The sequence below is a fragment of the Micromys minutus genome (genome assembly GCF_963924665.1).
Source record: "Micromys minutus genome assembly, chromosome: 6".
Taxonomy (NCBI): Eukaryota; Metazoa; Chordata; class Mammalia; order Rodentia; family Muridae; genus Micromys; species Micromys minutus.
This window is the reverse complement of record NC_137975.1, coordinates 24,873,783-24,901,670: the sequence shown is the minus strand read 5'-3', so window position 1 is coordinate 24,901,670 and position 27,888 is coordinate 24,873,783. Positions and strand designations below refer to the sequence as shown.

The 27,888-nt window shown below is 48.9% G+C and overlaps 1 protein-coding gene and 1 long non-coding RNA gene across 2 annotated transcripts in view; one reads left to right on the top strand and one right to left on the bottom strand.

The window, feature by feature from the left end:
* The window catches only part of PIK3C2B (phosphatidylinositol-4-phosphate 3-kinase catalytic subunit type 2 beta), a 39,724-nt gene extending 35,671 nt beyond the window's left edge, over positions 1-4,053 (bottom strand). The window contains exons 1-4 of the mRNA XM_080918022.1: positions 3,714-4,053; positions 2,189-2,289; positions 1,197-1,351; positions 803-923 (exon numbers count right to left, since the gene is read on the bottom strand). Coding sequence (XP_080774148.1) covers positions 803-923; positions 1,197-1,351; positions 2,189-2,289; positions 3,714-3,980 — 644 coding nt within the window. The 5' untranslated portion in view covers positions 3,981-4,053. The remainder of the gene's footprint in view (positions 1-802; positions 924-1,196; positions 1,352-2,188; positions 2,290-3,713) is intronic.
* A 206-nt stretch (positions 4,054-4,259) lies between these two features.
* On the top strand, positions 4,260-26,362 carry LOC308421599. Its single transcript, XR_013975055.1, has 5 exons — positions 4,260-4,383; positions 6,687-6,755; positions 7,054-7,193; positions 10,315-10,389; positions 26,257-26,362. It is a non-coding gene; the product is annotated as an uncharacterized lncRNA (long non-coding RNA).
* The last annotated feature ends 1,526 nt before the right edge of the window (positions 26,363-27,888 follow it).

The following is a 27,888-nucleotide window of genomic DNA, read 5'->3' as shown; positions in this document are numbered from 1 at the left end:
TGCTTTAAACCACAGACAACTAAACTCCCATCTAGATTTCCACGGGGGTGGGGTGGGGGATGTTCACAGTGGCAGTTCCCAGGATCTTCTAAGGAGGGGGACAGAGGCCTTGCCTGTCCCTACTCAAGGGGGACTCCGATGGTGGGCAGCTTGGGTGGAGAGAGGCAGAGCTCCTGATGTTTGCTGCCACATCATCCTAGCGCTGGGAGAGGGAACCCTGCCTACCCCACCCCAGTTTTCCACAGTTCGGGCTAGTGGAGAGGGCTTCTCTTAGCTGATCCCACATCACACTTTCCAGGGAGGCTGCCTTCTGTAGAGGGCACTGGCTGAGGGAGCTGGAAGCCGGCCTAAGAGGAGGCTAAACAGCTGCACAAGCCAGTGGAACAGAGAAAGCCAATGAGAGCCATTGTGATGGTTCTACACGGGTATTTCTGCCTGGTGGCCGCATGCCCTCTAGAGCAGGAGAAACCACCTGCCGCCGCCCCTAACCTGCCCCCACATATGATGCACATCTCTCTGCCCTCAGAAAGCCTGCACACAGGGACAACCTCATCTTTGCTTAATCCCAGTTTTCCACGGCAGATTTGGCTCAGGATCCAGCCAACCCAGCTGGAAGAGGGAGCTCCTGAGGAAAGTACGACGTGGCTGAGACTGTGCCCAGAAAGCAGGAGTCCTGACTGCAGGACTGGGGAAGAGCAGCAACCGCTAAGCCAAGTACAGCTCTCTACGAGCCTCTCTCATCCTCCCAGCCAGAAGGCGCGAGTCACCTCTGTCTCACAAGACCCTGGCTTCGCTCACTCACTTTTGCAGGAACTCCTCCAGCCCACAGGGCTTGAGCACAAAGTCACCCACATCCACTTCCCTCAGTTCATCGTGGGTGTAGCAGAGGGTCTGGTAGATGAGCAAGTCCACAGTGGAAGAACCTAGAAGGGGTAAGGCAAAAAAGCAAGGGCAGTGACCCGGGGGCAACTGGGCCAGACCCTCCCAACCTTGATTCTTTATCACCTGCTGAGTGGTCTATAGTACCCACCGGCAGTCAGATAAACCAGACAGGAACACACAGTTACTATGTACCCAGAAAGCTGGCCCTTCAGAAACGTGGGCTACAGGGTGAGGTGAGAAACAAAGCCCCCCAGTCCCAAACAGTTCTCCCTGCCTCAGCTCTAGGAACATGCATGTAAGCCCGACCAACTCACAGTTGCAGGTAAAGGTGAGTGGCTCCCGAAGGCTGTCACACAACACAGTCACCTTCAGGTTGACCTCATCCCCAAGGTGCTCTGGGCTCGGGGTGACAGTGCTCCAGACACACCCAGTTAGGGAATAGTCCTGGATATCAGAACCCGTTCGAAGGCTGTATAGGAAGAAAGGAGGAAGGACTCTTGCTGTATCTTCAGAGGGTCGACAGGGCCCCTCCCACCCAAAAGCCCACCGGCATTTCTGTCCCTACTCAGCTCAGCCCCCTGATCTGCAGGCTAGGCTGAGGCAGGGGGATGGCAGCCCAGGGGAAACTGTAGTCTTTCTGGTCTTCACTGGTACAGTCACAAAACAATCCTCACAGTGTAACAGTAGTAGGAGCTCCAAAAGAAGCTTTCTACACTAAGTTTAAAAGGATTTAACCAGTAAGCAGTTAGAAACCTATTTCATTCCTCTTCCATACAAGTTTTTTTTTTTTTTCTTCACTGAAAGGTATATTTGCTCTGAACTGCAGTTGAGTGTCAGAGCCTGAAATCAGGACAATAGGCTGATCACAGCTTGAAAGTTTTACTAAAAATGTGCAAGGGTTTTGTTTTTGTTTTCTTTTGTTTTGTTTTGTTTTTGAGGCAGAGTATCACTAGGTAGCCTTCATAGGCCTGGAATTTGCTATGTACACCAAGCTAGCCGAAAACTCATAGACATCCACCTGCCTCTGCATCCCAAATGCTTTACCATCACCTCTAGCAAACTTCTAATACTTCATAAAAACCTGCAAACACCCACTAGAGAATGGTCCAACTCTGGGATTTTATTTAGAATGGCTCTTCCTCCTTCCTAAAGGATCAGGTAGCTTCTTCTAGAGACCCAGAATCCTTCCATCTCTCTCTCTCTCTCTCTCTCTCTCTCTCTCTCTCTCTCTCTCTCTCTCACACACACACACACACACACACACACACTTCCACCCCACCCTCCCATCCCATCCTTCAGTTCTTACATATCCAGCATGTGGCAGAACGCAGCAACTTCCTCGTCTCTCTCCTCTGAGACCTCAAACAATTCATGGCCATTGGTGACAGTGTGGGGCCGAGAGCCCACCTTAAAAGGAAGAACAGCTGACTCAGCGCTTCCCACTCTCTGTGGAATCCCTTTGGCCTCCCAGATGTGAAACCACAGCCTATAAGGACTTTCAATGTAACATTAGAAAGAACACACATATGCACACATGCACACACACCGCACACACCACACATGAAACCCAGAAATACATTATCTGCCAACCTAGGATACCCAAGACCAAACTGAAAAAGGACTTGAGGCTGGAGCTGAGAACAGAAGCTGGGGCAGTGGACAAGAGTGACCAAACCTGGTTTGTGAGGGGGACATGTCTGACCAGCCCAGTGTGGCCATAGTCAGGGTAGTATGTCACACAGAGCTGAGAGTCACCATGGGCTAAGCCTTCTTGGGAAGGCTCCCAGAGACATCCAAGTGAGATGAGCTAGTTAGGTAGGTGGTCAGCCCAAATGGTCCTCAGGGAGGCCTGGCCTTGGACATCCAAAGCCCTGGAAACCAGATTCTAGGACTGAGCTTGCCAGTAGTGGTATGGTTTGGACACCCGTGCCTTCTCAGGCAGAAGACTGATGTGTCAAAGCAGGGCTCTGGGCTGGAGAGACCCTGGCTGGGCTCTTTCTTTAGGCTCCTCAGTGGTTTTCTGGTTCTAAGCGGCTACGGCTACAGCGTCCTGCCCGAATCAGCCTCATTTCCTCTCCCAGAGCACACACGTAGTACTGGTACCCTTAGACAAGGCCCCAAACCATCTTCCATCCCAGGGCTGTTCTAAAACACCCAAGAAACTGTCAAATGAGCCCCAGAGGAGAACAAAAACGGAGAAAGCTAATACTGACAGGCCTCAAAGGCCTTCTCAGGGCAGCTGCTCAACAATGAAGCTTCAGCTCCGTGGACTTTCAGTCTGCATCTGGTAAAGGCGGCATGTTCTAACAGCTGCTCTGGGGAGGAGGGGTGTGTGTGTGTGTGTGTGTGAGAGAGAGAGAGAGAGAGAGAGAGAGAGAGAGAGAGATGCTGTGGTGTGTGTGTGTGTGTGTGTGTGTGTGTGTGTGTGTCACCTCACCTCCCATCACCCCTTCAGCTATTCTTATGCCCTCGCTGGCCCTCAGGGTAGAAAACAGCAACCAAACTCTTCACTGAATATTCCGACTGCAAGTGTCCCTCCCTCTGGTCACTCTTGCTCCCCTGGGTGGGGGTGGGGGTGGCAGAACATGAAGGAGAATGCCGCAGTGGGGGCAGTTGGCATGTGAGGCCCTGGCTTTGCCAAGTGTATGCCTGTGTTCCAGTCCAAACAATAGTACCACTGTCAGCAATTAACCTATGAGAAAGAGTCAGAGAGAGAAAGAAGAGGCAAGAGAGGCAGGGAGGGAGAGGGACAAACAGAATGACCACTGAAGGCCATTTCATACCCTTTCTGTACCATTCCCTGGCACCGTAAGAAAACAAAAGCCACTTACGTTTGCCGGGTTGGCAGGCCCTGGTGGCATCGTCCGATGCTGGTCGGGGGAGTCTGCCAGGCAGAGGCTGGCAGCGGGGGTACCAGGCTGGCATTTGGAGCTAACCCTTTCCGGAGATGGCTCAGTGGGTCTGGGATAAGTAGGATCCTTCCGCCTGAAAGCCCGGCGAAGGCGGGGTGGGGGTATAGGCGCAGAGCTCAAGGGGTCTCCCCTCCCAGCAGGCTGTGCCCCTGCACCAAGCCGAGGTAGGGGGGACCACTGCCGCATTGCTTCCCTCACCCCAGAACTGGCAAGAGCTTTTTGCTTTGCCCTTGCTGCTTCAAGGAGACTCCGGGCCAGGTCAGACTCCCTCTCAGTACTCTGATGACACACGAGATGGGGGAGGGAAGACAAAGGTGACTATCACCTACCCCAGGCTGCCCGACTCTGTGAGCGGGCCCAGCTCGGTGTAAAGAACTCTCGCCATCCCTATAAATAGCAGGAGCAGCCCCACCTCTGAGTTGAGCCTTTAAAAAGCCTAAGCTCCGGAGTTACAGCTCTCCCTGATTAGGCTTGGAGGGACGGTCTCTGCAAAAGCAGAGGAAGGAAGGACAGTGCAGCTGTGTAGAGCTGGAATTGATCCCTGAGGCTGGACCTGAGGTGGGAAAGCCCCAGGGCACTAAGACAAAGGGTAAGGAGGAAAGAGGGTTGGGAAGAGGGGCTGGCCATAAGTCGCTACAGAAGTCAGAAGCTATGGAGCGACCACTTGATTTCTGAGAGCCGGGGTTCCAGAAGTCAAGGATAAAATAAAGTAGCCTTCAGGTCTCCCTCTGGAGATACTCCTGATACTTCACGGGCCAAAGACATATCAATGCATCTGTGGTAGCCATCTGGGATGAAGAGACTTTGTACTTTATATATGATATGATATAATATAATATATAATATAAGCCAAAGCATCATTATACTATCAGACCTTTTCTAAATATTTTCACTGAGGAAAGAGTTGAAAAAGATAGGTAAAAGTAAACACCCCCACGGTACGACCGTGCTTACTGCCATTGAACTATATATGCCCTTCACACGGCCAATGGCAAACGTGTCACATATATCTTTATGACATTAAGAACAGGGAGGAAGGGAGGTTGAGAGGAAGAAAGGGGAAGGGTGACTTTGGAATAAGACCAGGGTCTAATACCAGCTCTGCCATGTCATGCCGTATGGCGTTGAAGCATCAGACAGGCTGCTGCAGAGATCTGGATGGGTCACATGCCACTAAACGAGTAGCTAACACCATGAGTGGTCATCAGGGCCATGCAGCAGTGGGCAGGGCAGAGCCTCAAGAGACAAGTCCCACCCTACCATTCAGCCAGATCGAGCTTGGTGACTCCTAACTTGGTCCTTATATCATGAAAGAAGTACCTATTAGCAGCCAGGACTTCAAAACACCTGCCCCAGAGGGCTCTTTTGGCCATCACACTGAAACTTAGCCTAGAAAAGGAGCAAGACTTTCCTGACATTCCGGGCCCTGCCTCCCATAATAAAGCCTAGCTTGGATCCCTCCCTGAAGCTGCAAGGGCCTGAGGGCAGAAGGGAGGACTAGAGGGCGAGTGAGTTTGGAATGGCAAAGAGAAACTAGTTTATGTTTTGAATGAATACACAGGAAGGTCCTCACCGGAGCAGCAGAAATTCGGCGGTTCTTGCCAGGTGTTGCATTTTTTCGGTTGGCATATCGAGACGTATAGGTTCGAGGGGGCACCTGAGGGGGCATTGTCTTGCTCCGGGCCACAGGTTTCCCAGAGGTGTCCTTGTTGAAGTCCAGGGGCCCTCGGCCTTCCTTCCAACCCCTGGTAGCATCAGACAGTATCTCCGAATCGTAAGTGGACTTCAAGTTGAGCCTCGTAATTGCATCATTAATGCCATCATAGTCCACAGACCCTAGCATGTGTCGCTGTCCCCCACCGTCAGGCAGCTCTCCCTCTTCTGGGTCCTGGGCCCCTAGCAGTTTGTCAGATGACTGTTCTACCAAAGAGAAGCTGTTGATGTCATTAGGCTGAGAGATCTTGGAGGGTGAGGGAGATCCCTTTCTAGGAGGCAAGGGAGGGGCATCCCAGATAGAGACCCGAGGAGGGAGAGGAGGTGGGGATAGCTTCTTGCAAGAGCCATCTGTGTCACCTGAACCTGGAGACACAGAGCATCTCCCATCTGAGCCATCAAAAATATAGAGATAGTCTCCAGACAGGGAGCCTTTGGGCCAGGGGTCTGGGCCAGGCTGTGGATTCTCGGAGGTAGAGTTGGGGAGCTCTTCTGGTGGGGAGATGGAGTTATAATTTAGGGTGGGATCAGAGCCAGAAAGACCACGCAGGAGCTTGAGATCGGTCCGCCTGCCTGCTGGCTTGTTGTAGAAGTCCAAGGCTGGTTCATCCCAGCTGATAAGAGAGGGTTCTGTATTCTGCTTGGCCCTGCTCTCCTCCTTGTGATGTCGGAGCCTAGAAAGAGCGTCATACTCCATCTGCAGGGCTTCGGCCATAGCCAGCTCTTTGCGGCTGATGCCCACTGACTCCAGGGACTTCCAGTGCTCCCCACTGCCCTGTGTGGAAGACATGATGAGGGTGGGTCACGGGAGACGATGAAGCCTTCTACTTCCTGCCAATGTCGGGCCTGGAGAGCAGGTACATGTTGTCTTGGGACCTGTAAGCAATGGGTAAACATGTAATTTAGTTACAAAGCAAGACTTGGATACTGTGACAATAAAGTGACATAATCTGGGCCACTGTCTCTTTCCTCAGAGCTCACAACAGAAGTAAAGAAACAGAAAGGCAGAGGAAAAAAGAGAGACCAGGGCAACTTTATTACAGCTAGCCAGCCTTCCTTGTATACATGTCTCCATCTCTGACCTTAATTCCTATCCTTTCTTCCATTATGTGTGCTCCAAGGCAAGAAAGAGGCACTCGGTTTATTCCTCTTAGTAATCATTTATTTGTTTGCTCTTAGGGGAAGGCATGAATGCCATGGACGTATGTGGAGATCGGAGGATGACTTTCACCAGTCCTTCAAAAACAGGTACTTCTCAGCAGCCAAGAGTAAACAGAGAAGCAGGGTCTCTTCAGTCAAAGAGGACAGTCTAGGGCCAGACTCAGTGGTAGAATGTTTGTCTGTCCAGCATGCATGAGGCCCTGGCTTCCATCCCAGTACCACCCAAGTCAGTGCTTCTCAACCTTCCTAATGCTGTGACCCTTTAATACAGTTCCTCACGTTATGCTGACCCTCACTGCTACTTTATAACTACAATTTCGCCAGTGTTTTTTTTAATATTTACATATTTATTTTATGTATATGAATACATTGTCACTGCCTTCAGGTACAGCAGAAAAGGTCATCAGATCCTGTTAAAGATGTGGTTGCTGGGAACTGAACTCAGAACCTCTGGAAGAGCAGTGAGTGCTCTTAACCGCTGAGCTATCTCTCCAGCCCAATCTTGCCACTGTTATGAATCATAAGGTAAATATTCGTATTTTTCAATGGTCTTAGGCAATCTCCATGAAAAGCTTGTTCAACCCCTAAAGTGGTCACAACCCACAGGTTGAGAACCGTTGGTCTAAGTGTCTTTCAAAAAATTGAGGTTAGGTGTGACCATGAGGTGGTTTAGTACAAGCCTGAGAATCTGGGTTCAATCACTAGAGCACACCTGAGAAGAGAGAACTGGTCCTGAAAGGTGTCCTCTGACTTCCACACACACACTGTATGGCACACGCACCCACACTCACTTCTATTACATGTACAAATAATAATAATATTATCGTCATTATTAATATTAATAATATTGTTATTATTAATATTAATAATAATAACAATGTTGTTATTATTATTAAAGTCAAATATTTTTTAATTAGGAGGGGAGGAGTTCTATCAACAAGGCTTTGTGGTAAAACATTTGCCTAGGAGGTGCAAGGCCCTGGTTTGAGCCCTAATGCCATGTGAAAAAAAAAAAAAATTAAGCCAGGCATGGTGACACATGGTATAATCCAAGCATTCAGGAGGTAAAGGCAGAAACCAGGCATTCATAGCCAACCTGGGTAACACGGGAGATATTTCAAACAAGAATTAACAAGAAGGGGCTGGGGAGATGGCTCAGAGGTTGAGAGCACTGGCTGCTCTTGCAGAGGTCCTGAGTTCAGTTCTCAGAACCCGTATGGTAGTTCACAACTATCAGTAACTCCAGTTCCAGGCAATCTGACGCCCTCCTCTGAGCTCCCAGGGTAGCAGACACATATGCAGTGCACATAGACATGCTCAGGCAAAACAGTCATACACACAATAAAAGTACAAAAATCTAAAAGTTAAAATTGCAAAGAAGCCAGGCGGTTAGTGGTGGTACATGCTTTTAGCCCCAGCACTCGGGAGGCAGAGGCAGATGGATCTTTAAGGGTTCAAGGCCAGCCTGGTCTACAGAGTGAGTGCCACTGTTACTCAGAGAAACCTTGTTTCAAAACCAAACCAAAACTCCCAAAAATTAGCAGAAAAGAGAGACTGGCTCCTATGCAGTCAGTTAGTGGAACATAAAACGGGAAACATAAAAATGGCATAAAAGGAAGAGGCAGCTTCCGACAAAGGCGAGCACACGTCTGCTTATGACTCAGTCGCACAGCGCTACACAGACTTGTACATAGATAGACCTTATGTACAGGACTGGGGCTATGGTTCCTCAGTAGAAGGCTCGCCTGGTGCGCACTGTCTGAGTTCGATACCCAGCACTACAAATAGGTAATACGCAATGAAGCACTCCAGATAAGTACAAAACAAAACAATAAGCCTCAAAGAGTGAATGTAGATGCTTTACTTATTCCTGTGATGGTTTGAATATGCTTGGCCCAAAGAGTGCACTAGTTGGAGGTGTGGCCTTGTTGGAGTGGGTGTGGCCTTACTGGAGTAGGTGTGGCCTTGTAGGAGAAAGTGTGTCACTGTGGAGATGGGCTTAGATTCTTGTCCTTGTTGCTTGGAAGCCAGTCCTCTTCTAGCTGCCTTCCGAACAAGAGGAAGAACTCTCAGCTCCTCCACTGCCATGTCTGCCTATATGCTGCCATGATTCCTGCCGTAACAATAATGGACTGAACCTCCGAACAGGTGTAAGCAAGCCCCAACTGACTGTTGTCCTTTACAAGAGTTGCGGTCATGGTCTCTGTTCACAGCAGTGGAACCCTTACTAAGACAATCCCCAAACTAGAAATGAGCCAAATGTTTATATGGCGATTCTTTTGAAAATGTGAAGTCTGGTAGGGTCTGGGGCTCAGTAAGTAGAACGCTTATCTAGAGTATACAAAGCCCTGGGTTTGACCCCAGAAACACCTGAAGCCAGGTGTGGTGTGGACAGCACGTTTAGGATCCCAGTCAGGAGGTAGAAGCAAGAAGATCAGAACTTCAGGTCATCCTTAGCTGCATACAAAGCTTAAGCCCAGCCTGAGCTCCTTCAGACCCTGTCTTTAAAAAAGTTAAAAAGTGACCCACCTACATATGTATCATTTAGCGCTACTTTGCAATGAAAATGAATGAATTATTGACAAATGCAGACTCTCCAAAGAGTCCCAAATTAACTCTGTTGAATAAAACCTGCCAGACAAGAGTAAGTGTATGTATCCCTGCATTTACAGGAAATTTCTACAAATGCAAATGGAGCGACTGTGGGGGGGGGGGCGTAAGAGTGGGGGGGGGACTCGACAGATGGGTGCTTATCTGGGGAAGGAGAGGGAAGGAACGTACCCAGACAGGAACTTTTGGGAGCAATGAATATGCTCATTATCTTTTTTTGGGGGGGCTTTTCTCTCCCCCCTCCCTTTCTGCAGAGGTCACAACTATGGCCCAAGCATGCTAGGCAAGCATTCTACCAGTGCCTGCAGCCCATTCATTATCTTGCCGGCAGCAGTGATATCATCAGTGTGTTCACAAGCCAAACTTACCACGCTGCACACTTTAAATATACGCTGTTTATGACATGTCAATTAAACCCCAGCAAAATAAAAATGTGCAGCTACTTAGCAGTCTACTTAGCAGACTTTATAATTACCCAAAGTTCAACAACAGGTGAGACAAGGTGCCCCGGGATGGGTCTGCCAAAATACTGATGATCCCTTGGCCCTTAGGAAGCCGGATAGGAACCTCAGGCCAGCTGTCGTTGGCTGCAAGAGCCTGCCACTCACTCTGGAGTTGGTACCTCCGGCTTCTGAGGTCACACCATGAAAAGAGCTGAGACAAGGTTGGTCCATCGTGTGGCTCTCAAGGTGTAGCTTAGAAGGATGGGGACTGTCCATAGCTCAATGTCCACATGCTCTCAATTCGTTCTGAGTTAATTGGTCTGCGGAAGGGTAATGGTATTTAATAAAAACTAAATAAAACAGTTTCCTGTGTGTCTGTGGCTGGGGTGTGGAGAACTGTATCCCGGAAACTCAGTTACACAAAAGTATCAGATAGTGTGTGTTCTATAAGGCAGCTACACACAAGGGGTGACAAACCCATGTAGCATGTTTATTCCTTATGACCACAAAGTTGAAAACAACAATAGAAAGGTTCCGATTGATCCCGTGTGTCTTCGTTTGGTTTTGTTGACCCTTGTGTCTCTGTAACTCAGGCAGGTGAACTGTGCTGTAAATGACCTCCAACTCCCAGGTTTCCTGCCTTTACCTCCCAAGTGCTGGAATTACAGGTATGTGCCACCACACCTAGGTGAGTCCAGTCGTGTATGTATGGTGTGTGAGTGTGTGAAGTGTGTGTGGTCTGTGCAGGTGGGTAGTGTGCGTATATGAGAGTGTAAGTGGTATGTCTGGGTGTTGTGGTGTGTGTAGGGTGTGAGGAAATGTGTGTATGTGTATGTGTGTATTTATAATGCGTTTTGTGTGTGTGTGTGTGTGTGTGTGTGTGTGTGTGTGTGTGTGTGTGGTACATTTGCAGTGAGTGTGGTGTGTTTGTGGTATGTGTATCTGGTATGTGTGTGATGTGGGGTCTATTGTGGAGGATGGGAAGTGTGTATGTCTGTGATGTGTGTGGTGCATATATGTATCTCTCTCTCTGTGTATGTGTGTGTGTGTGTGGTATGTGTGTATGCTGTATGTGTGTGGTGCATGTGTATGAGTGTGTATGTGATGTGTGTGGGGGTATGGTGTGGTGTGTTTGTGTTAAGTGTGGTGTGTATGTGGTGTGGGAGAGTATGTTTATGTACATATGTGTTCATAGGCACGCACAGGAAAGGAAGGATAGAAGGTAGGACTTTGTGCTCTACCACTGACCCACAACCCCAGCCCTGTCAGATTCTTGATTGATAAGTTCCATTCAATTCAAATTAGGAGACAGGTCCTCCTCCAGCTGAGCTGCCCTCCCAGGACCCTGGCAAATTTGGCCAGAGCCAAGGTGGGCTGTAAGGTGTAATTACTATTGTCCTTAGCAGGTCCCCAAAGATGGATAGCTTAAGGCAGCTGTCTGCTCGGTTCTTTACCTGCTGACCTCTCCACCCTTCCATAGCTCCTTAAAGGTTACTTTTGGGGCTGGAGAGACCACTCCGTAGTTAAGAGCACCGACTGCTCTTCCAGAGGTCCTGAGTTCAAATCCCAGCAACCACATGGTGGCTCACAACCATCTGTAATGGGACCCGATGCCCTTCTCTGGTGTGTCAAGAAAACTATAGCCTATGCTACAGAGCTGTACACCAGCCCACCATAAACATTGTAATCCAGAAGGTGACTGTACTCCAGCTCTGCCTGAGCCAGGAAAAACAGAGTATTAATGTTCGCCTTAGCTAGGCACCATTGTGAAGTGGAAAACTAAGGCCATGGCAATAATCTCCCAACTTCCTGCCTCTTCCCACACTTCGCTATCCGTACTTGCATGAGGCTGACTATTCCATCTGGTTTCCTACTGCTACAACTGGCTTCCTCTCGAGTTCCACCCACTTGATCCTCTGCAGGATAATGTTCCTTGGTTTTCATGAGTTCCCTCCCCTTTCCTCTAGCTGAGACCTTTTCTCAACTGGGTTTCATACTGGCGTAGAAACAATGCCTCTCCCAACTTAAAGCCAGAACCTACAGCCCGGGGGTTCTTAGCTTAGGTTCTCAAGCCTTCCTTCCATTCTCGGCTAAGCTTCAAGAAAGAGTGGACAGCACCTCTCCGTGTTCTCTTTGTGTTCTCTCCTGGTTATGAGTATCCTCTCTCACTAAAGCCACACCCCAAATACCTTGGCTGTCCAACTCAGAGTTTCCCGCTTTGCCAGATGTTGCTTGTCCTGGTCCAGTTGGCTCTCTTTCTAGAGCATTCTCTCTTCCTATCCTCTGCTTCCGGATCCTGTGACACTATTTCTATTTACTTATTTACTATTGTGTATGTGGTGTGTGTGTGTGTGTGTGTGTGAGTACACAAATGTGGGCACACATGCACATATGCATGTGCCACAGTGCATGTGTGGCAGTCAGAAAACAACCTTCAGAGGCTGGTTCTCTCCATCTACCTTTGAGTGAGTTGCAGGGATCGAACTCAGGTCAGCAGGCTTGCAGAGCAAGCACTTTGCCGGTAGAGCCGTCTCGCTGGATTCACTTTTCCCTTATTCTCCTCCTCTACCTTTGTTTTTCTCTCCCCTTCTTACTTTCCAAACGTCAGTACTGACTCAAACCTCCATCCTCAGCTTGCTGCTCACACCCCTTTCCTCCACTTACAGTCTCCTCCACTCCTGTTCCTGTCTACACCACCTGCATGCTGATAATTCCAGATGTGCATTCCTCCTTTACTTCATGTGATCACATGTAGCTCAAAAACCTAAAAGCCAAACCCGAACCACCATTTCCTTTCTTCTCTGCTTCCATTCCTGGCTCCCCACTGAATGGCACTACCCAATCCCAGGCTAGAAGCCCCTCCAGTCATTCTGAGAGCTCTTCATTTTCATAAGTCCCATCACAGGCTGTGACTCTGTTCTTTTTATTTATTTCATGTATGTAGATACACCATCACTGTTTTCAGACACACCAGAAGAGGGCATCAGATCCCCATTACAGATGGTTGTGAGACACCATGTAGTTGCTGGGATTTGAACTCTGGACCTCTGGAAGAGCAGTCAGTGTTCTTAACCACTGAGCCATCTCTCCAGCCTGACTCTGTTCTTTACATCCCAAAGCTATTGTTCCTTCTGTCCTTACTGCCACTGCCCTGGCTCAAGCCCTTTTCTTCTTTCTCCTAAGCTACTACAATAGCCTCCTGACCGGCCTGCCTGCTACAAGCACTTCCTCTTCAAGGCTTGGGGGTTCCTTCTAACATGTGGATCGGATCACTTCACTCCCTGCTTAGAACCCCTCAATGGCTCTCTACTGGCCTCAGTTACAAGGCCTCTCTCGCCCTTCTCCCTGTCACCTCTACCTGCATCCCTAAGCCTTTAACACTCACTGCTTGACTTGATGCAGGCACGTGTCTCTGGGCATAGCTTCCCAACCCAGCTCCCTCGTATAACTCTAACTTATCCTTTTGTGACCCTGCTCTGAGATTACGTTCTTCAGGAGCTCCACATCCCTTACACAAATCTTAAAAATTGGTCTTCCGGGTCTGGAAAGATGGTTCACTGGTTGAAGGTACTGGCTGCTCTTCTAGAAGACCTGAGTTCAATTTCTAGCACCCATCCACATGGTAGCTCACAACTGTCTGTAGGTCTAGTTCTGATAGCGTTCAATGTCCTCTTCTGGTCTCCAGGGCACCAGGCGCATGGTGCACAGGCATACATGCAAGTAAAACACTAATATACACAATTTTAATTAAAACATTGTATCCGGAATTAAATTTAACTAGAAAAGCTGGTTTTAAAAATTGTGTCAGGCATAGGGACACACATCTGTGATCCCAGGACTCAAGCTATGGTGGCAGAAGGATCAGGAGTTCAAAGTCAGCCTCAGTTGTATCATGAGTTTGAGGCCTGCCTAAACTACATAAGACCCTGTCTCAAAACTAAATAAACAAGTAAAGATTTTTTAAAAGTACAGGTTATTCTCTCTAACCTCAAGCCCCAAATTAACATACTTCCACGGAGGAAGGCTGTGAATCAGATCATAAGGACAGAGTGTCTAGTGGTGAGGATTTTGTAGGTCACATGGAGACAGGTGACCGACCACAACACAGTGGTGTTCTTGCATAGCATCCTTCCCACACAGAGCTGGGTTAGGCACTGATGAACAAAAAAGACTATACAAAGTGCCTTCTACTTCTGGTTCTAGCAAAGATGCTGCTAGGCTGCCAGCCACAGAAGCAAGGAGAGAGGACAAACAGCATCCCCACCATCTCCAAGGGGAAGCAAGGCTCAGAGGAAAAGGGAGGTTAGACACAGTGTGAACTGGCTTCCTCTAAAAACTCAGGATTTCATTTTCCAGGTGTGGGGACCAACTATTCCAGTAACTAGGGCCTCGTGTTCCCTGAGTCTCCCTTGTCCAATGGTGTTTCTTCCCTACCAGCTGGGCAGACACACTGGAAATTGCTCTGGTCCACTGGTTCCAAAGGGTACTAGGAATCCTTTTTAAAAAGCAAACAGTAGCCCAGACCGTGTGGCTGAGTATCAGAGCCTATGGGAGGCTTTGCATTTGACCCCCAGCACTGAATGGGAAAGGGCAAGGAGCAAATTCCCATTTAGGTCCCAGAAGAGAGGGACAGCCAGGTTCCCCTCTCCACCTTCACACACCAACTTGTGTTCTTTTTCTGCTTAAGCATTTCCAAGTATTGCTATCAGTACTTCAGCTTGGATCTCCTAAGTAGCAGAGCAATTTATGTAAATACAATGCTCCCTAGCACACCCACAAAATGTCACACTCACAGGCCAACCCAGCCTCCTACGTAGTCCGATAGTCCACATTTGGATGCCCTTAATTGTCATCTGGAAAGCGTTTCCAACACATAAAAACTCCCAGCTACTTCCTTGAAGTCATGACTCAGGAGGGTGAGTCGCTGTACTACACATATTTTACTAGTGATCAAAGGTACAGGTGAGGGTTCTTTGGAAGACAAGAACTGAGTGAAAAGACAGCTTCCCCCAATGGAAGGGCGGTCAGACGGTGAAGGAACAGAACATGCTTGTGGTCATGTAGATCAGTACCAGGGTCTGCGCAGAACCAGGCAAAACACTTAGTCTATACAGAGGCCAGCAAATGACTAGGGGCAGGCAGAAAGGCAATGCAGCCAGGGCAGAACCACATTATGGTTCAGAGTCAGCAGACAGGGAGAAAGCAGTCCCTCCCTCCTGTGAGCCTGTGCCAGAGAGGGAGGCCTGAGGCACCACACAGCCAGCTGTCAGAAGCTTCCAGCCACTCTACTATAGCTCAGAGCTGATCGAAAGAACCTAAGGGCTCTGAGTTGTTTCCCCTTCAAATTCCACACCACAGAACTGACCCCAGTATGCTGAGAATCGTCAAATATGAGGAGCATTCAGGTGATTGCCATGTAAGTCCAGGGAGCATTCAGTCTGGCAAAGGTGGTAAATGTGTAAATAATTCAGCCCCTGCTTGGGGTATGGAGCAGGGAGGCACCTCATATCCTGAGCTACCTCACAGGGCAAGAGCACAGAGAGCTCTCAAATGATACGGAGGATATCAGACTCACGCAGCCTCAAGCATCCAAACTTTTAGTAGCTTTTACTCAGGGAAAAAACTTATTCTACACTGTTTTAGGAAATACCTCCCTTAGGACACATGCCAACCAGGGGTTGGGGGACATAGTTTTGTTGTTTGATTGCTCTCTCCTCTTCCCTCCTCTCCCCGCCCCCTTCTCCCTCTCTCCCTCTCTCTCTTGAGAAAAGGTCTTCCCATATAGCCCTGGCTGGCCTCAAACTCACACCTACCAGTCTCTGCTGTCCAAAAGCTGGGATAAAAGTTACGTGTTACCACACCTTGAGTTGGTTTGGTTTGGTTTCGTTTTGAGACAGGGCTCCACGAAGCCCAGGCTGGTCTTTAACTTACTATGTAGCCAAGGCTAGTCTTGAACTCTTGATTGAGGTTACAAGTAAGGCCCAGCACATGTGGCTTACCATAAAGATTTAATCCCGGGCTAGAGAGATGGCTCAGTGGTTAAGAGCACTGATTACTCTTCCAAAGGTCCTGAGTTCAAATCCCAGCAACCACATGGTGGCTCACAACCATCTGTAATGGAATCTGATACCCTCTTCTGGTGTGCCTGACAGCTATAGTATACTTATATAATAAATAAATCAATCTTTAAAAAAAGACAACCCCCCCAAAAGGATTTAATCCCTTTGGTCCATTTTCCCCTCCAGCGAAGATCTTCTGGCACACTGGCTTTACAGTTAGGAACCCAGGCTCTACACCTCACATCATGTACCTGCTTCCCTGCCCTTCCAGTTCCTCTCCCAACTCCAGCAAGAATGGGGAACATCATTAAATCCCTGGGTCTCCTGCCAGGAACCTAACTCCTCCCCCAGGAAGATCAGAAAGATTCAATCCCTGCTTCTTTTATATTTAAACCTGTGCTGGTTAGTTTTTGGTTTTGTTTTTTGTTTGTTTGTTTTTGAAACAAGTTATGTGAGTAGGGGACCTCAATTGAGAAAAATTCATTTGTGAGATCAGGCTTCAGGCAAGTCTATAAGGCGGATTCTTAATTAATGACTGATGGGAGAAGGCCCAGCCCATTGTGGGTGATGCACAAACCTGAGCTGGTGGTCCTGGGTTCTATAAGAAAGCAGGCTGAGCAAGCCCTAGAGAGCAAGCCAGTAAGCAGCACTCCTCCATGGCCTAAGCATCAGCTCCTGCCTCCAAATTTCTGCCCTGATTATTTGTTTTTCAGTGATGGACTGTTACTTGGAAGTGTAAGCAGAACCAACCTTTTCCTCCCCAACTTGCTTTTAGTCATAATGTCCCGCCATAGAGACAGTCACCTAACATAGACAGGTCCAGTCCATTGCACGCACTGAGGTCATTCTCTTCGCTGGCCTACAGTCTCTCTTTGCAGTGTTCACTTAACCCTTGCTATGAGGCTGTGCATCGTTTCCCTTGCAAGTGGTCCTCCTAGCCAAATTAAAGCAGCCTCCTTTGGCTCGTTGGTTCCATGGCTTCTGCTTTCTGCTCCCTCCTTTCCCTCACCAAAGCCCCCCAAACAAGCTAGTCTCCTTCAGTCCAGCCTCGGGTTCCTCTAAGGAGTGCAGGGCCTTCCCACTCTTCTGCCTCCAGAGCAGAGTGGTGAGAAGGGGAAGACAAGCGAAGTTCCCATGAGGACCGTATCTTACCAAACATGGCCTCCAGCAGAAGGAACTGTTGGGTCCCATTCATGCAACTCTCACACCATCCCATCCCTACTTCCCCAAACCAACACCCCACTTCCATACACTGACAGTGGGGAGCCCTTGCCTCACTACAGTGCTATCTATGTAGGTACTGTGAGATACAGAGGCTGTGCTCTGGAGGTGGACAGGACACAAGTACTGGGGGAAGACAACACAGAGGCTCTTTATGCTCTGCCTCCATACCAGCCATTTTCGTTCTCAGCATCAACACTGTTTCATGCAAACTGAAGCCTCCTATAAAACCTAGACCATCCCCCATCACCTCCAGTCTACGTTCAGGTTCCCAGCTCACACACTATGGAATCCAGTTTTCTAGGACTCTTTCTTGGGTAGGAAAAAAAAATCCCATAAGCAGCCAGCACATGAAACAGAGGCCACCAACAGGTTACAGCTGTTCCTCCCCATCCAGGGCACAGGAGAGAGAGACACCCTGCTGGACTGGAGGCTTCCCCAGAGGGAAGAACAAGAGGCAGAGTTCAGTACCCATCATTCTGTGCTAACGGTGCTTTCCAAGTCCTCATGGAGGTGCAAGCCATTAGAGCTGGCACAGAGCAAGGACGTTGAAGAATATGTCAAATTAGGTCCATCCTCTGGTAGGATGGGATTGAATGTCGGGGCAATTGCATACACCTGGGACAGGCCAGAGGACAAAGAGCAATGTCTGCAGGGCCTTCTTTGGAAGGTGGACGCCCTCTCATTTACTGAATGGTAGCAATTCCTTGAGGGTTTTCTGGTAACAGCTTTCTGGATTAACCCCCCTTCTAGATAGAGTTTCTTGTCTGTGACAGGAGAGAGTAAGGCACCCACTGAGATGCTGCAGGGTGGGAAAGGACCTGATGTCGAGGAGACCCTGCCCCTGTGCTGTTCTTCCTGCAAGCAAATATAGGAGAACTCTGGGACCAGGAGCCCCATGGGGTGAGACTCAGAATAATCAGGCACATAGAGTAAAGAAAGCCAGTAGGCATCCCCCTGTAGTAGCCCTATCTGTAGGAAGGGCAGAGGTGAGTCTGTAAGTCTGAATGTGAGAAGCAGTGGGCAGTGATGAGCTGTGTGGGTGGTGGGCTGTCAGCAGCTGTCTGCCACTGGCTTGGCTCTGTAAGTGAAGCAGAAAAAGGCTGTGGGCCAAGCTACCATCCCTGAGAACCAGAAGAGAAGATTAGCCCAAATGCCATGCCAGAAGCCAACTTCTGTCTCTCCTGGGTAGGAAACATTAACCCAGTGTCCCGAGGCCCTTCCCACTGTCCTCCCTGGAACCATTCCCCAAACAGCACTCTAGTCATGTGCTTACACAGTGGAGTCCTTGTGAAGACACTCTTCATATCAGTCCCTGGTAGACGGTGCTCATTCCCAAGTACAAAAGCTATAAGAACCACATAAACCGAGCATGTTCCTGAAACCTCTCTCATCCTCCACACACCTTTCCCATCCTACACATAGTCTTTGTATCTCCTCCTACTCCATGCTCATCCCACATCTTCCCCTGTTGATGCTCATACTGCCTCACAATCCCTACACCCCACACCTCTCAATCATTCTGCATCTCCCCACTCCTTATATCTTCCTCTATCCCTACACCCCCACTTTCAGAATCTACAGCTACACACACACAGCCATCTCCCTTCCTCTCTCATTAGCCTCCCAAGAGGAGGAGAGAGAGATGGCTTAGACTCTGAGGTTAAATTCTTGGTATCACTGGCAAAGACATCTGAGAAAAGTAGGTTAACTCTGGAAAAAGAAAGAAAGAAAGAAAGAAAGAAAGAAAAAGACAAAAAGCCCTGGTCCTTCCCATGCAGTTTCTGGCTTCTCTGCACCCCAGCCCTGGCCTATAGGTGGAGTACCCAAGGAAACAGACTTTCAGGAAAGTACAGACCCCAGAGAGCCTGTCCCTAGAGGATTCCAGGACCTCTTGTAAGTGCCAGAAATGGCTAGTTATTTCCTGATTCAGGAAGACGGGAGGAAACCGTGGCATCAACACAGACAAAGAGAAAAACAGAAGTGAGAAAGAAAGTGAACCAGCTTGCATCTTTCACTGAGAAGAGAAAAAAAAAGTCCCCACTAAAACAAAATAAAACAAAATACTGCAGGGCATGGGATACTAATTCACACTGGGGTGTGAGTGGCCAAGGTGTGACTCCCTCCAGGACAATCTGCATTTAAAGAGCCAAAAAAGTAGAGTGCCCCGCCCACTGGAAATCTTGGTGGGAGATGATCATCCATCAGAGACTGGTAGTTAGTCTTCTAGTGCAGGCCTCCTTGGTCTTCTTCACTCCTGAGCCCACAATCTCTTGCTCTCTCTAGAATGATCTAGTACTTGCTTGTCAGCCTCTTGGAGTAACTGATCCCTCCAACCCTGGCCAGATCCTCCCACAGTGGCTATTGCAGCAGCCTCCCAGCTGGGGGCTTCCCTTGTCTCTGGTACCAGCCCGGAGGGATATTCTAGTCTTGCTCTAAGTCATTTAAGGACCCAAACCAGAGGGTTGAGAAACAACTCAACTACATCCATTCCAATAGGGAAAAAGCCCCCATTTGGGGTATAGGGCCTGAGAGATGAGATATTCTCCTGGAGATCCTTAGTGTCCCCAACCTCTGAGCCACAGGAAGGAAATGCTTACAGAAGGTACCAGGAGTGGGGAGCAGGCAAGGTTGTTACGATACCAGACCTCAGGGGAGTTCTGCCAGGCTTCCCCAGATCAGCCTGGTAAAGCCCAGACATGTGGCAGTGACAGTCAGCTTGTATTCAACCCTTTCATTGGTAGGTACAGAAGGGTGGAGCCTGCCCAAGCCCTGATTCCCACCACACCTGAATCAGGCTTCAAAGGGTTGCCCCACCACGGGCACACACAATGAGCACGCACACACACACTCCTCTTTCTATCCCACTTACCACTCAAAGACCTTAGAAGCTCCCCCAGTTCTTTCCAATCTCCTTGCTCTCAATCTCTCAATGCCCTGTATACATATATGCCTCGCATGCTTGCTTAGTGAGCCCTGATGACCAATGAACAGAATCTCCACCTTGACCACATTTCAAAAGTTCAAGGGACTGTTTCAAGTCTCTGCAGTAAACTCATATAGAATTTCAAAGAGTAAGTGATGGGTGTGGGAGGGAAGTGTCAGGCAGTTTGGTGCTACTTCATAAGTACTTTGACACCTTCTTCCCATCTGCTATCCCCCAATTTGCATAAGAAGGTCCCCAAGGGAGAAAGAGCCTAAATCTACTCACAGTAAAAGAGCCACTCAGCTGAAGGAGGTTCACCTGGCATACTCACAAGCACCTTCTTAATGGGACCCTCACCCAGGGTCTCCGAGAAGCAGCAGGCACAGGACTTTCTCAGCGGGGACAGCTTGCAGCTTGGGTGCCTGTACCCAGGGTGTGACTGAGGGCCAGGCACACTGGAGCAAGGAAATCCACAGAGCCAGGGAAATAACCTCCACAACGTACAAATGCCTTTGTCAGCAGCTGGGGTGTAGAGGTGGGGGTCCAGAGGCAGTGGAAGAAGGAAGGAAACTGGACGTTTATTCATCTGGTATTTTGTACTGGGTATTGTCTTATTGACAACAGTCCTTAAATGTGGATATGATTATACTTATTTTACGGGTGAGGAGACTATAAAACAGGAGAGGGATTAAGCAGCCTACTCAAAGTCACACAACCAGGAAAAGCTAGGACCAAGGATTAAACTGAAACTCGTGTGAACACAAAACTCACCATCCTCCCCTCTTCTCCAACCAGCAGGAGAAACCCAGGCTCATTGCATTGGACCACATGTTCATAGTGATGTTGGCAGTCATTCTGGAACACCCCCCACGCTCTCCCTCTACACCCCTAGAATACTTCATTTGGCCAGGCCACTCAAAAAAGAACCGAACCAAGCATGCTGGTACACACCTGTAAATCTCAGCACTAGAGAATGAGAGACAGGAAGATGAGGAGTTTGAGGCCAGCCTGAACTATATATAAGACCATCTCTCAAAAACCAACCAACCAACCAACCAACCAACCAACCAACTAACCAAAAAGACCAAGCACCCTATGTTCAACTTGTTCAATTTTCAGATTCCTTCCCACAAAGCAAATAAACCAGAGCAGGGCATATCGATGCAGGCCTGCAACTCCAGCACTTAGGAGCCTAGGCAAGAGGGTCAGGAGTCACACAGTAGCAATCAAACAAGCTAACTAAAGAAAACAGGAGGGAGAGGGAGGGGAGATGGGACTGGGGAAGGGAAAAACATCTGAAATGTAAATACAGAGAATATCCAAGTAAAGAAAGGAAGGAAGGAAGGAAGGAAGGAAGGAAGAAAGAAAAAAAGAAAGAAAGAAAGAAAGAAAGAAAGAAAGAAAGAAAGAAAGAAAGAAAGAGCGAGCCGACTGGAGAGGTGGCCTCTTGCAGAGGATCAGAGTTCAGTTTCCAGCACCCAGAGCTAACACCTGAAGGATTCCAATGCCTCCTTCTGGCCTCCACTGGCACCTGCACACAAGTGCACATAAATACAAATGCAGAAACAGACAAATCTTTTTTTTTTTAAAGATTTATCTATTTATTATATATAAGTACAATGTAGCTGTCTTCAGACACACCAGAAGAGGGCATCAGATCTCATTACAAGATAGTTGTGAGCCACTATGTGGTTGCTGGGATTTGAACTCAGGACCTCTGAAAGAACGGTCAGTGCTCTTAACCATTAAGCCATCTCTCCAGCCTTAGACAAATCTTTTATTAAAAAAATTGTCTCTCCCTTTATTTATCAGGTACTCAAGGGCTTCCATTTAGAGTCCCAGCCTAGTTCTTTCATGTCTCCCTAAGCCCTGACATTTGCTAAGCATTTTCTAGGGTTTCTCACATGCTGCCACTCACATGGCCCCTCCATTTCTGCAGCACCCAGTCCTCCTCTACAAAGTACCCTGGGTTCAGCTTCCCTGCTGTTTGTCTCTTTGGAGCATCTCCAAAATCTTTATGTTTCCGTACACACCTATAGGTGGTACTGCACTAGTGATTAAAAATAAAACATTTATCCATGTAGGTATTTACAGCTAAAAAGCATTTTCATAGACACCACTTCACTAACCCATTTTTGTGTGTGTGAAACAGGGTTTTATACTATAGGCTAGCCTGGACATCACTATGTGTCTCAAACTATCCTTGAATGTGAGCTAACTTTTCATTTCCAGCCACCTCAGACATTTCCTCTGAGGTCGTGGAACAGGGAAAGGGTCCCGAGATGATGGAGAGATTAGGTGGCATCATTTATTGTGTGCTCCCACTTTTCCATGGACTTGAACTTTTGCCCGAGGGCATCCTCCTTTTTCCTTCTTTGTTGGGTTCAAAGTACAGCTGCTAGGAATCCTTGGGCAAGAGTGGTGGCACACGCCTTGAATCCCAGCACTCAGGAAGCAGAAGGTGGATCAAGACCAGGCTATGTTACACAGTAAATTTGAGGTCAGCCTGGGCTAGTGGATCTCAGTCTCAAGCAAAGAAAAAGAAAGAAAGTAGCCCATGGGGACAGCAATGCTTAGTGTCTGTGACTGGGGCTGAGAAGCACAGTTTTGAAGAAGGTATAGTGGGGGGGGGGTGCTAAAGGATCATGATAGCTGTATTTCCAAAGAGGCAAGTGAATGTTGACTTTTCTTTGAAATTCAATACTATTCTGGGCATCCTCTAGGGGGTTCTCAGAATAGAGGAATCGCAGCTAGAGTTCCAAGTCTGCTTAACCAGGGTGAGTAAATTCTATTCCCTGGGTTCTGAGGGGAATTTCCCAACAAGGAAGCCAGCGGCAGGGCTGGCTGAAGAGCACAATGAAAGAGCAGAGGTGCAGGTTCTGTTCTGAGCCCTGGAACCAGCATCAAGATCCCATGCAGCCAGCAAAGCTGTGACCTTGAAGCCACTTTTCAAAGAGGTCATCTCTAAGGACTTCCCAGTTCTAACACTTTGGGCAGTCATGAGAGAGAAGAATCAACCCCTCATATTTGTTTTACAAAACAAGACACTTGGGGCTCAATTGTGGGGGCTGGGGGAGGGCCAGTATCGCTAGCAGTGCTAGCCTGAGAGCTGGCTGGGCAGAGATCTCAGGTAAAAGTTGATGCTCTAGAGCTGGGCAATGGGAAAGAGGCAGGAGGGTCTCCTAGGCAAAGAGAACCAGTCTTAAACAAGGTGAGAGGCAAGGGCTGACACCTAAAGGTCATCCTCTGACTTCCACATGCATGCCATGGTACAGGTACAACCATACCCACACATATGAACAAACACACCCCCCACACATGCCCATACACACACACACACACACACACACACACACACACACACACACAAATCAAAGGAATCCAATACAAATATACTAAAGCTATGGTTCTCGACCTAGAATCAATCACAACCCCTTTGGTGACCCTTTCACAAGGGCAGTATCAGACATCCTGCATATCAGACATCTATATTACAATTCATAGCAGCAGCAAAGTTACAGTAAGGCTGGAGAGATGGCTCGGCGATTAAGAGCACTGACTGCTCTTTCAGAGGTCCTGGGTTCAATTCCCAGCAACCACATGGTGGCTCACAACCATCTATAATGGGATCCAATGCCCTCTTCTGGTGTGTCTGAAGACAGCTACAATGTATTCACATAGATGAAATAAATAAATAAATCTTAAAAAAAAATAGTAATGAAATAATTTTATGGTTGGGGTCACCACAACATGAGGAACTGTATTAAAGGGTTATAGCATTAGAAAGGTTGAGAATCAGGCTGAAGAGACGGCTCAGTGGTTAAAAGCACTGACTGCTCTTCCAGAGGTCCTGAATTCAATTTCTAGCAACTACGTGGTGGCTCACAACCATCTGTAATGAGATCTGATGTCCTCTTCTGGTGTGTCTGAAGACAGCTACAGTGTACTTATATAAAATAAATAAATAAATCTTAAGGGGGAAAAAAAAAGGAAGGTTGGGAACCACTGAACTAAAATAAAGAAGCTGTCCAAAGTTTTCCAGAGCCTTCTAAGCCCAAATCTACTAGGGAAATCAAGTGTCGTGGGAGTCCAGGGCTTCTCACAAGCATGCTTCCTCTTCCTAACAACAGGGAATTAGGAGGCGTTCAGCAGTGCCAGGCTGGGTGTGTGAAGCATCTCCCCAGCCTGTCCTTGCGAAGGTTCTCATCTAAGAATGGTTCTAGTCTGGTGCCATCTTTTGGGTATTTAGGGAATCTATAGCAACTGTAAGCTGTATCTCTGCTGTTTGCCTGTTCTCCACCTCTAGAAGTGACACTGAACCTCGAGCACAGGGTCTGCAGGGAGCTTGCCTGTTTCAAACCCCACCTCTGTCATGTACTCACTGGCTGGCACCAGGACCTGTGAGCTATTATGTTTTTTGCCAGGTCAGCGTTGCCCTATCTGCAGGCAGTAGGCAGCCATTGGAAAGTCTTTCTTCTAAGCCCCTACAACTACTAAATAGTCTTTCTCTCCCGGTGCCCATCTGTCAGCTCCATTTAAAGAGGAACACACAAGGAATAGTACCTATATTATCACGCCATGCTTCAAAAAAGAAAGGTTCTGGGATGTTCCCTACTCCACACTTCCCCCAACCTACTCCACTACACCCCTGACTGGCCTTCCTCTCTGAGGACGGATGTTAGAGCTAATATTTGTGGGGGTACTCTGCAGCTTTTCTGACCGTCTCTGCATACATCATTTCATTTGGGTAACACATTTAAAGCAATCCTACGAGCCATGACACTCTCCCTCCCACTTTACAAATATGAAAATGAAATTAAATCCGTAAATGGTCCATGTTCACAGGTCTGGAAAGTTCACCAGGACTCACGCAGAGCCGGGCCTCATGTGCATTTCTCTACTGCTCCTCACCGTGTGGACTAAGTGTCCCTCCTGCAAGCAGGGGGGGCATGAAGCTTGTGATTAATACACCATCCCCAAAGAAACAGAGACTCCTCCATTTTTCTCTCCAGTGCTCCCTTCAGCCCACACAACACCTATAAAATACTGGGACAGGGCACCACAAAGAGACCCACAAGCCTACAAGGGTGTGGAGTTTTTGTAGGAGCACAATTAGGTCATGCCAAAAAAAAAAAAAAAAAAAAAAAAAAAAAAAAAAAAAGGGTGTTTCAGACCAACAGGCAAATCCAAAGGAGCACCCCAGAAAAATGCCCAGGGCCCAAAATAAACTAATTGGTCATCAATTACCCAGTGGAAAGGAAAATGCATAGGCTGCCTTCTGGTCAGGCCTGGGTTCTTGTTCAGATTCAGACATACATACCCATGCACTCAGCAGTAAGCTCTGAGCTACACAAGCCAAACCTTGGGTTTATCCAAAAGCCAAAGAAGAAGCAGCTACAGTCTGGGACCAGAGCTCTTGTTCAAAGCCACCATCTCCTCAGACACTTCAGGCTGTCAGGGAAGGCTATAAAATATGCTGAAACTTAATTTTTCTACGGAAGCTGCCCCGAATGGGACTGCCAGGTTCTGAAGGAGCTTCAGGCTCACTGACTGGGCTCCAGGAGCTGCAGCTGGACAGAGGGAGAGCATTTGTGGGCCAGGATTGCCATTCCAGGACCACTTCTCTCCTCAATCTCTTTCCAAGGCCTAGTGGAAGCAAATAGAGTACGTTTTCATTCAGGTTTGGTTTGGGGCTGAAATTCAGTGCAAATTACTAACATCTGCTTGGCCACGTCCGAGACAAGCAGGTAGTTTAGAGAAGGGAGGGGCTGTATTAGCCCACTTCTGTAGCTCAGGTCTTCCTGCTAAAGAATCAGGGGCCTGCTAGGGTCCATCAGTCCACACTGCAGAACTCTCTGACCAAGTTGAATTAAAAATACCATAAAAACACCAGGGCAACCAGAGACAATAGAACTTCCACCCTAAATATGACCGGTAGACTGAGACAGGGAAACCAGATACCAAAAGGGAGGTGAGATATAGGGTCAGGTTAGCTTGAAGGAGCAAGAGCAATGGCAGAGTTCAGACACTTCAACCTCTATACAACAAGGGTGTATGCACTAACCTCATACATTTGGTAACTTCTTTCCACATCGCAGAAGCCTGCCAAGCCCCTGGACTCCCCACCCCACCCACCCCAGCTTGGCAGCCTTGCTGGGGCTTCCAGCTTCTATCATCACACCACAATACCAAAGCTGCTGCTATATGGAACTGAAAAATGAGGGGCAAGTACTGCCCAGAAGAGGAGCACTTCCCAGAGGGCCAGGGAGGGACTCAGGGCCTGAAGGTCCTAGTCTCTTCGGCAAGCTTTCTGTCTTTTGCTTCTGCAGTATCCTTATAAGGCCAACCTTATCCTCCGCCTGGCCGAAAATGTATACAGTCCCGAGGTTGGACGCTGACTTCTCACCCGCTGCACAGGAAAGCACCACTCCCACCACCCCCACTCCAGGACAGGTTTTGCTCTTAAACAAACTAATAAACAAATCGACTCCAAAGCGGTCCCCTGGCCCCTGGCTCACCCTGCAGCTGCACCGGGGAAGTATGCTCCGGAGGAGGAGGCGGGTACCGGCCGGCAGAGGCCGCGAGTCGCTGGAAAGCAATGGGGTGGGGGCGAGCAACCTGCCGAGCCCGGAGGACCGGGTTGGGCTCTCGGCCCTGCCATTGTTGGCCCCGGCACTAGCGCTTCGGGGCGGGAGCCCTGCCCACGCCGCCCCGACTAAGAGGGCGCTCTGCAACCCCGAGGCCGTGCTTCCCGCCGCGTGCATGTCCTACCTGCGCTGGCCGCGGGTTCCGCCGCGACAACCTGACTGTCGTGGCTGGGTGTCTAGGACTCCGCCGACCCGCCTCGCTCGGAGGCTCCCAGCCCTAGCTCCCGAGTGATGTTTGGTGTCGCCTGCTCCCCTCGCCCGCACCGCGGCTCTGGGATCCCCGCAGCTGGGGACACACAGGAAAGCGACGGGCGTGGGGGCCAGTCCGGGGCCCGGCGCTGTCTGCTGGGAGCTCGCAGTCAGGCAGCCCCGGGTGAGACAATAGCGTGAGCGGCGGGCGAGCGGGGAGAAGCCATCTCCCGGACGGCCAGCGCACTGCACGGCGCGAGGTTCACCGGCTCCTGCCAGGACCGCGGCCCAGGCCGCCTGCAGCAGCCGCAACGCCGAATCGCCTGGTCCCGGGAGCCAGAGGGCGGGGCGGCGGGAACCCCGACCCCCTCCCTCCCTGCCTCGTCTTCCCCCTCCCCCTCCCTCCTCCCGCCTCCGCACCGTGTGAGGCGTCCTGAGCAGACCCAATTCTTGCTAGCAGATTGTCGTCGCTTTCTAAGCTTGGAACCCCTTGCTCTGGGTCAGGTGAAAACAGGCCAGATCACCTTGTTGGGAGGTATACACGGCTGGGCGTTCAGTTATCGGATTGAAATTTTCCTCTCATAATTATGCATGATAGCGATGCTCTAAAGAACTACCATCTTCATGGAAGGAGGTGCAGGTGGAGAGGCTGTGTTGGCACTTTTCTCTCCCGTTTGCTCAAGGGCGGTCTTCCAACTTGAGTGTGGAGGAGAAGCGGAGGAGTCTCCAACCCAATTAAGATAGGAAGCAAACTTTGAAACTGTGTTATTTTCTCCGGGCACCTCCCTTAAAGCACCTGTGTCAAGCATTTTCCTAAAGGCTCCACCCAGTACTGGCCAGCTCCGTTTGCCTAATAACCAGGATCTCAGATATCCAAGTAGATTTTCTTCAACCAGGAACTTGTTCTTTGCTACCTTCCTTTCTTGCCAGACATATTGGGATGATCATGGTTCTCAGCCTTCCTCCTCATTAGTTCTTCAAGCATTGGTGGGAGGGGGTGTCTCAGCTCAGATGCCCTCTGCTCTCCCGCTAAGACTCCTATGGAAATATCTACTAAGCATCCCTTGCCTTGCCTCAAGGAAATATTTAAGATACTACCATTCCAGTCTGTCAAAGCCAGAAAGG